Source organism: Pocillopora damicornis, chromosome 1 (genome assembly GCF_964200805.1).
Source record: "Pocillopora damicornis chromosome 1, jaPocDami1.2, whole genome shotgun sequence".
Taxonomy (NCBI): Eukaryota; Metazoa; Cnidaria; class Anthozoa; order Scleractinia; family Pocilloporidae; genus Pocillopora; species Pocillopora damicornis.
In genome coordinates this window covers 18,766,718-18,776,449 of record NC_142670.1, presented here as the reverse complement: position 1 = coordinate 18,776,449, position 9,732 = coordinate 18,766,718, and the positions used below count along the sequence as shown (strand labels likewise).

General features: G+C 37.9%; 1 protein-coding gene across 1 annotated transcript; it reads right to left on the bottom strand.

Annotated features, from left to right (window-relative positions):
• Positions 1–597: 597 nt before the first annotated feature.
• Positions 598–8,879, bottom strand: LOC149052496 (uromodulin-like). Its single transcript, XM_089204386.1, has 7 exons — positions 8,782–8,879; positions 5,127–5,470; positions 4,881–5,030; positions 4,005–4,127; positions 2,294–2,391; positions 2,162–2,198; positions 598–953 (listed from the first exon to the last, which is right to left on the bottom strand). The coding sequence occupies exons 2-7, from the start codon at positions 5,449–5,451 to the stop codon at positions 598–600; spliced, it is 1,089 nt and encodes a 362-aa protein (XP_089060512.1). The 5' UTR covers positions 5,452–5,470; positions 8,782–8,879.
• Positions 8,880–9,732: the final 853 nt, after the last annotated feature.

Here is a 9,732-nt window from a genome sequence, read left to right as displayed (position 1 = left end):
AGGTCCAATTTTAATTGGCTAAAATCAGCCAGAAGTAATAATAGAAAGTTATTGCTCATCTTGGGTAACTTTCTGAATGCTTGAATGAACGCATTCTGAAATAATTCGTTTACAAACAGCCACACTTGAGGGACTTGTCATTCTTTATCACTTGTGTGGGGAGGGGGCGGGGGTGAGGGGCTTTGCCGGAGTCACGATAAAATTTACCTGATACCCCTCCATGCGGTTCTCTACATATTTTATAATCCCCACCCCTACGCTCTCATTTTCAGTTCATCGATATTCAATTCTCTATAGTCTTCTTCCGTCATGCTCTACTGGAAAAGACTGATTCCCCTCTGTCCCTCCCTGAGAAACCTTGTGATCCTCCAAAATTATTTACCTACCAGGCTGTGTATAATGACAAGTCCCTCAGTTAATGTTACTTCTTCTTCGTTTTTAATTTATTATTATTATATCATTATTATTATTATTATTTGTGACCAATCACAACACGCTTACTATCTGATATCACTAAAGTGAAATGCAGATAAATCATGGTTAACATCTTTGACAAGACGACCAGAGCAATTGATAACTTTCTGAACCAGCATCGATTTAGTCTGTGCTGCAGTAGCGGAGGGAACATCCGGGTGTTCTTGTTATGTAGTAAACATAGTAACCGCTGCAGTTTGTCACTTTGACGGAATTTGACCAGATGCAACAGTCTGATCCCCAGTGGAAGCAAACTGTCCTGGTGACCTGACCATCAGCCACCGTGGGATGAGTACCATTTAGCCAGCCGGGAGCGTGAGTGTTGCATCGGTATTTTGGTGGACATGAAGTAGGCATTCTTGTGCCTGCTGCTCCTTCAAAACGATACCGACCATGAATACCCTTGTCACAAACCGTCTTTTGATTGCCATAGGTTATCTTTCTGTCTCCCCCGGTCAGACTTTGATAGTTTTGACACTCTAACATAGACAGAGTAGAAATGGTTGACGTAAGTCCAAAAATCAAAACAAACCAGGCAAAACCCTTGGTATTTGATTTAAATAAACTATATGACTTTTGCGCTATTTATTAGAGTAGTTAAGAGGTTAAAATCTCCTGGTGTAGTGATCTTAACGTTTTCGACTCCGGGGAAAAAACAATATCCAGCCATCATGACCAAACAAACGAAGTCAGTCGCAAACAGTTTAACGGCCGAATAATCACATCGAAGAGTTACAACATGAATTCAATTCAAGTAGTCATAGTTTTCCTTCTTTTGACTTTCTTCGTTTACTGTTAAAAGCCATAATTTCCTCTGGAATTAAGGCGGAAGATCTTCCGCACAGGCATCCGTCTCAAACATCCCTTTGCGGTAGTGTTTGTTGCATGATTACTTTTTTAATCATCAGCTATCCTCTTCCTGTTGTTCATGAGTAGCTGACACCTAGGTCAATAGTGCTCTTCGCGCGTGCTGGTTGGCTGGTTCGAGAGTGATTAGCTAGTTCTATTCACTTTTTCTAATATTCGCTATATTGTCTGACATTGAAGAAATGTAAAATGGTTTCCGTGTTTTATAGCCTGATGTAAACACGCGGGAGGTTGGGAGAACACGAGATAAGCGTAAGAAACCACGACGCGAAGCGGAGTGGTTTCCAGCTTATCGAGTGTTCTCCCAACCTCCCGCGTGTTTACATCAGGCTATGTAAACACGGAAACCATTTTACATTTCTTTTATAAAATAATTAATGAAGGAGGAACGAAAACCGTGTTTACATACGCTCATATAAAATGGTTTTATGGCCAATCAGAGCACGCGTATTATTTGAATTATTTTATAATCAAACATTCTTCATTCACTGTCGGTTGACGTGGTGGATATTTACCTCGGCGCTTGACGGCTTGGTAAATATCCACCACTACTCTCCTCCACTTAAGTGGGTTGTTGTTAATTATTTTCGATTTTCGATTTTCGATTTTCATGACGTCACATGAAATCCAAAGATATGACGTATTAAAAATCCTTGAGCGCGAAAAAGAAGCAAAATAAATGAGTTGTCAGTTGCTTGATTACTGTCTGAGTAATAAGTTTGTTACCCCCCTGTTGTTTGTATCTACTTCAAGCCGGATGCCTGCGTGAAAGCATAGTTATCAGAACAGCAACTTTGGAAGACCTGACTCGACTTTGTACCTGATGGGAGAGGAATGCAAGATCTTCCATCCCCTATTTTTTTTTTTTTTTTTTTTTCTTGTAGGCGCCTTTGAACAGTAGGATACTGGCGCGGTATAAATCTTTTATTATTATTATTATTATTATTATTATGTAGGGCTGGTTACATGAGCACTTGAATGATCCTACAGTGTTTGTACATGAAGCTGAAATGTGGCAATTGTGAACACCGCTGGCACATTCATCAATATCTGTTGATATAAATTAGCAGGTTGATACAAATAACCCATACAATGTAGGACAGGAGTAATAAGTACCGCGCTAGATATGTTGTAGGCCACATACATGAGTCGATTTTATACTTTCTATCTCGTGAATTGCACGCATGCGCAAGAGCGAGTTGTAGATATGATATGGAGAATGGCACTCGCTCGCTCGCTCGCTTGATTGGTCAATTCCTGTAAACTTTTTTTGGATTTTAGGCTTTTGATTGCATTTGATAGTTTTTGGCGAGTAATAAACAAACGAAATGGCGACCTTTGTTGCTAAGAATAGTGGTGGGGTGAAAAAGAAGCCAACGATAATCCTAAAAAGGTTTATTTTTTTTCGTTTCAGTTTCAACAAGCGACGCCAGCGACTGGCAGGCGTGCGAGGATTCACACTGAAATAAGACAACACCCTTGGTTTTTCATAAAATTGCAATTCACTATCCTTGAACTTGGAAACAATCCGAAAATTCATTAAAAATATAACTTACTCCGAAGCGCTCGGAGTTTACAGGTGTTCAAAAGCTTTTTCTGTTATGGCGTGAGACTGGGGACAAAATCGATCATTTCATTTCGTATCGTGTGTTTTTTCTGTGTGAAGCAACAAAAGGTGCCGGCGACTGACGAAATTTTGGCTACCGATTTTCAGTGAATTTTTAAAGAACAATTTTCTTTTAAGTTTTAAGACAATTTGAAGATTCAAAATAAATATTACGTACTAAAATGCGGAAGTTGTATACCACAATATTGATAAATAGGCCTGAAATGAAATTCTATCTTGTTCTTGATTATACGCTGCCTAGCACGTGACCAAAATCTACCCAGGCGGAAATCCGAAACGACGGTGGCAGTCTGGGCTTAGTTACATCACTCAAAACTCGTTCCCGTTTGTCTCATTGATAAGGAGGGAATCATCAATGTTTTCATTAGGACAGTATTGCCTTGATTTTCCAATATTTACAATGATAGACAGTAACTTTCACTTTTCACCCACATTTACTTCCAATCTTTGCTTCTGAACCAGAAACAAAATTGATATATGTTTAAAACACACGACATCATCAACCATTGTCAAATTTAATAGCACGATCATTTCAATTGTAATGCCTTCTTATCCCAACGTTGCTTTGTTTCTTTGCTACATTAGCGAACTCTGAACTATTGCTCGTACTCTAAATATGACAATCAACCACAAAATTCCCTAAACCAGATAACATTAAACATAATTCACATCACAAACGCTAACAGAAATATCACATTCGCTTGCAAATGAATATGCAAAGCGTTTAGAGCGACAATATACATTGATCATGAAGCACAGCTTTAAGCAAATTATTGTTCAGATCCTCTTTAATCAAGTTATTCACCATTAAAAAAAAGGCCTAAAGTGTGAGTGTCAAACAGCTTTATCGAGCAGGCTCTCCAAGAGTTTCTATGTTTATCATTCCAAATTTAAATTTAAATAAAGAATAAATTGTTGACGCAAAGTAATTTCAAATCTAATGAAGTAATAGTCGAAGAAAGCTCAGAGAAATAACACCTTGTAACGACATTGCTTTATGAGAGCTGTGCGTTTTCTGCTAAAAATTTCTTCTCACCTTTGCAGGTATGTCCATCTCCAGAAAAACCGGCTCTGCAAGAGCAGCGATACGATCCCAGAGTGTTTTTGCAGTCAGCGTTTACATCACAAACACTAACGGAGGTATTACATTCGTCAGCATCTGTCAATGAATATCCAAATGGTTTAGAGTGACAATATACATTGATCACGAAGCACAATTTCAAGCAAATTGATGTTCAGATCCTCTTTTATCAAGTTAGTCACTTTTTAAAAAAAAATCAAGGAGTGTGTGTTTCAAACAGCTTTATCGAGCAGGCTCTCCAAGAGTTTCTATGTTTATCATTCCAATAACATATTGAGTCGTTGCTTGGTGCTGGGAATTAAAGCGAGGCATAAACAACGAGTTCACCTTACTTAGTAGGATGCAAACGAGTCAAGATTTATCAAATCCTACTTTAAAAAAATAGATTCCTATGAATATGCAATTCTTGCTGTCATCTATTGTCGTAAGGTATGAAATATATAAACAAGATGAAAGTTAAGATTGAAAAAAAAATCCGCCGCCATGTTTCGAAATGTACGGGCGCCTATTCATGGGTTATGCGACTTAAGTTGATTTTAGTTTCCTGCTGTTAGATTAAGAGCCAGTCATCTGCTCTGTAAGGGCTGACAAAAAAATTCTTTGCTGCTTCATAACTGGTTTCCGAGGAAAAAATCTTATACGATTAAGAAAAATTCTAAATTTCCTTTGACATAGTAAGAATCTTTTCCAAGTGTTCCCTTCAACAAACGATCAGACTTACGACCAACAACAAAAAAGGATTGCACCTGACAGAAAAGCTGACCATTAGCTTTTATGCAAGGCACAATACTTTTTAGTGCATATCCATCCTGTTTAGCTGTCTTACTCTACCTTCGGTTTTCATGTCACAATGAGCCAACACAGCAGTGTCAGGTTTGATGAAATTCAGCCAGCACTTTCCGCTGACCACTTGTCCACCTTCACTGGCCTTGATTTCCTTGCACGAATCTGCAGGCAGTTCGGGAATGGCACCGAGAATAGCTAGAGTAGAAAATAAGAACACGAGAAAGTGAAGAAAAAAAGGCCATATCTCCCTCTCTATAGCAGTTAGTTGAATCATTTTGCCTTAATGCTCACCTCTCTTCCTATATCGTCTGAAGTAATATCTCTCAGAGTTGGGTACAAAATCTTCAGGCCTGGCTTCCTTTGTGCGGTTACTCAGCTCACACTTTTCTTGGGTGAACACATAGTTAAAGCTTTGGCATCTGACGTCACGATAACATTCCCGCAAACACACATCACCGAGTGCTGCTCCAGTGATTGTTTTAAAAATGTGTTTTTGAAGCATCTTACCAAAGATGGAGACTTCCCTTGTATCACAGTGGTACTGAGCAACAACTGAATGAAACAATACCAACATGAAGAGGAAAACTGGTAAATGAAAGAACTCTTGGACTCCCATTGTAGTTATATAATCTCACCTGAAATGAAATCATAAAGTTTGAGGGCACAAATATGAGGATATCCACAGAAAAGCAGGAAATACGATAACTGCAGAGGCACTTATTGTTCGGCTGTTTTCCAAGCAGTATGACATATCGCAAACACGCATGACGAGCGATATGTCATGCATGCGACAAATAAGCTTGGTGTGAAAAAGCAAGCGTGAGATACGGCAAGAGTCGATAAGACATGGGTACTATAAAAGTCCCATTGCACGTTTGTCTATGGCTTAATCAAAAGTTTTACTTATTTTCTTCCAATACGAAGTTTTCAAAGCTTTTTGAATGCAATTCCTCAAAGGCAGAAGTAGTTTGTACTAAGTGCAACGGTCGTCGTCCCGATACATGCAAAAAAAAAAAAAAACCGACATCTAAATACTAAGTAACATACTCCTCTAAGACTCGTTCTCTAACGTATTAGCCACTCTTTCTCCTGATCCAAGCATTCACGCTATACTTTTAAAATAGCACACAGTTCACCGCCCCTGACAACGCATATTAAAAATTTCCCAAAATGATATCTTTGGTTTAGCTCTATCCTATCATGATGATAATAGAACCATAAGGTACTTCTACTATGCTATGCTACTTACTGAGTGAGTATCGCAGTCTTCCTTCACTTTTCAAAATCGACAAAGAGATCTTTGGAAACAAATTGACTTTAAATTAAACTTGACTTGTATTGAAAGAGGAACTTTACCGACCCCAACATGCTTAAATGGTGAAACTATGAAACACAATGCTCTTTTTGAAACTTCTTTTAATACCACCTGCAGACTTTCTTTGAGAACATTTTGCCTGAGATCCTCGCAGAATTTCCGTTTTCTTGGAAATTCAAAATACGATATCATTGTCATAATGTAAGTCTTCGTTTTATCTAAAATAAAAACATATTTTCAGAATTCTTTGGCTTTTCAAAACTCATTTCTTACTATCGTTCGTTTGACGCAGCTATAACATTGTTCTTGTTAGGAATAGGGCAGAACTGTGAATGTGTTTTTCGCTAGGTCATGACATTAAGGCTGAACGCATTTTGGTCCTTACGTCATGAACGAAAGCTAAATAATTTCCCGTCCAATCCGATCTAAAAAGCCTTCTATAGTATGATTGTTGCTCTTTCTCTTGACTCCTCATACTTGTTTATGCGCTATTGACCTCTATGTTCATTTTTATATCAGAATGTGAGACCTCAGATAATTTTTCTGTCTCTAAATTTGGGTCTGTTTTTTTTCACTTTGACAAGAGGCAATTCTTTGCAATCACTTTTCTTGAGAGTTCTGTCTTTATCCTTTAGATTTTTTTCTTGCTCTTCAGTGCAGTCACTGCTGAGACCTAAAAACCATGGCTGATCTTAGAAAGGAGCGAGTTTAAGAGAGAACTGAAGTTTTTATCATTATAGTCCAACATTATCAAACCAGCGGGTACCGGTGAAGCTTATTAGCATAATAATTAGTCGAAATAATTAGACTTGAAATTTTGAGAGCTCAGTGATACAAATATGTGGCCGTTTACAGAAAAACAGGGAATACGATAACTGCAGAGCCACTTAATGTTTGGCTTTGTTCCAAGCAGTATGACATATCGCGCACACTTATGAAGAGCGATGTGACACGCAAACGAGAAATTTAAAGCTTGATGTGAAAAGGCGTGCATGAGATATGACACCGGTGAATAAGACACGGAGAGTGAAAAAAGTTCCATGGCGCGTTCGTCTATGGTTAAACAAAAACTTTTGCTTAGTTTTCCAAATAGTAGTGTCAAAGCTCCATTAATGCATTTCCTCAATGGTAGAAAGAGTTTTTACTTAGTACAAAGAACGGTCGTCTTCCCAACGCATGCAAACTGGAAACAGATATTTAGATAATAAAGTAACTGAATTCTTTAAGACTCATTCCCTAACGTATTAGAAGCTCTTTTTCCTGATCCAAACATTCACGCTATACTTTAAAATAGCACACAGTTCGCCGCCCCTGACAACGCTTATGAAAATTTCCCAAAATAGTTTTGCTCTATCCTATTATAATGATAACAAACCATAAGGTAGTTCTACTATGCTGAACCTGCCTAAGTGAGTATCGCAGTCTTTCTTTCCCTCAGAGGATCAAAAAACTGATCGTTGGGAGAGAAATAACTTTGAAACTAAGCCTGCGTTGAAACTGGAACTTTATACAGGCCAGAACGTGTGCAAGTGGTGTCACTTGGTAACAGGATGCTTTATCTCAAAAGTTCAAATGCCACCAGCAGACTTTCTTAGACCTATTTTGGCCGAAAGTCTAAATGTGATATCGTCGTTATAATGTAAATAAACGGCAGCGAAACTCTTAGCTCTATATTCTGAGAAAATATCTCGGAAAAAGTCGGACTTTCAAAACTCGTTTCTTTTCATCTTTCACTATAATACAGCTATGAAAGTTTTCTTTTTGACCGTAAAGGAGGGTAAATTTTGGTACCCAGGTCACTATTTAGAGACCGTGAGTAGGTAGATCCTTGTCGCATAATCGACAGAAAAATGAGAATTCAGTTCGGCTCGAACTCATTCAGCCAAAAAGTCCTCTAAGCATTTTACTAAATGAATGCAATTCTTTATCTTTGTTCCTTATTATTGCATTTTGCACAAACCGATGAAGATCATTGTCAGATGTATTGGTAATTACTTGGGTGATTAGGGTTGGTAATTTTTATGAACTAGTCTATCAAAATGTGAGACAGATAGCGCAATCTGAAAACTTGGATGCGATTTTCACTTTGACAAAACGCACGCGCGATTTTTTTGCAGTCACATTTTTGAGAGTTTTGTCGTAAATCTTTTGGTTTTTTTTTTTCTTACTCTTAAAGTGCAAACACTGATGGAACCTAAAAATCATGGCTCGTGACAAAACGTAGCGTGCTCAAGAGTAAAGTCAAGTGTGAGCTAGTGTATCAAACTAGCGGGTGCAACACTTCTCTCAAAAGCGTATGAATAATTTAACAAAAGGAGGTTCTGACATCAGCGGATCATGTTTTGAGAGAGAAATCGCGTATGAGAGCTTCACTTTTTCACGATAGAGCCGTGAGTTAAATCAGGCTTTAAGTCTGTAGTTCATTAATACATTGCTAAACTGGCTTCTTTAGAATATCCCTTGAAATAATTTGACTTGGCCTCCTGAAGAAAGCCTCCTTGGTCAGCCGCATAACAAAGGACAAACTAATTTAAAACCATCCAAGATGAAGCCATAGGCTCAACTTCTCATAGTCTTCTTGTGATACATATTAAATAAAATTAATCTTTTAGAAAGAACTTTTGTACTTACCCAAGACCGTTCCCCGTAACTGGCAACTTCAGGTCATCATCGTTTTTTCCGTTGTGTGAGTCGAGTTTCTGTCAGCTGAATTAAACGCAAACTTCTGGCTAATTTTTATAGTTGATTACACTAAATTATACTGTCATGCAAATTATTGACGTCTGGTCTGTCCGCCAAAATTAAGTCGCAGTATGAATTTTTAGTAAAGTAAAACAGACACAGCAGGTATTTTCTTCAATGCATATTAAATAACTACTTTTTGATCCACACCAGAGAACCCTCTGTGTGAGACTAAGTGGATCAAAGTTTTGCAGAAAGTGGAAAAAATAAAAAATTTGCATATAATTAAAATCTTTTTTTTCCACGATGGGGTAGCTTTGGATCGCGACGTCTCGATCGCTAGCATCTGACCGCATGGTTATTCCACACGGTCAAAGAGCACAACTTCAGGCGTATCCATTCGACCTTATCACCTGAAGAAGGATTGTAGCATACGCATTCGATTCACATCGTATACAACTGTGTTCATCACGATTAATAACTGCAACTTATATACAACCATAATAATTTGTTTCGTTTAATTAAACGCGCGCATAATAGTTCACAACAATTTTCCGATTAGCTGTTTCCTCCTACAGGGATGGTTCAATAGCTGATAGCTAATAACAATGTTTTTGTTATCAACCACCCGCTTCAGACTACCCCGTGGTTTTTTCGCGATGTGTTAAGGAAATATTCTAGACTAAAGGAGAGCATATAAATTGTGATAAGTATCGAGGAAGTTCAAATATCTTGTCAGAAAGAAAATCTAAAAACTACGCCATCGATGTTTATTTCCTGTTGTTTTTTAAATGTAAACGTAGCGGTTTTCCCTATTGCAGTCTGGTACTTGGGTTTTTTTTGCGTTTTTCTGAGACCAACGATTCCAAATTTGAATTTTGTATGAACCCGAAGAAATTT

Excerpts from the sequence above, each read along its gene's own strand:
- LOC149052496 (XM_089204386.1), bottom strand. The coding sequence starts at position 5,451 with ATGGGAGTCCAAGAGTTCTTTCATTTACCAGTTTTCCTCTTCATGTTG. Across the intron at positions 5,031-5,126 it reads CAGACGATATAGGAAGAGAG|CTATTCTCGGTGCCATTCCC; the intron begins GTGAGCATTAAG and ends TTTCTACTCTAG. Across the intron at positions 4,128-4,880 it reads TTGTGACATGAAAACCGAAG|ATGCTGACGAATGTAATACC; the intron begins GTAGAGTAAGAC and ends ATTCATTGACAG.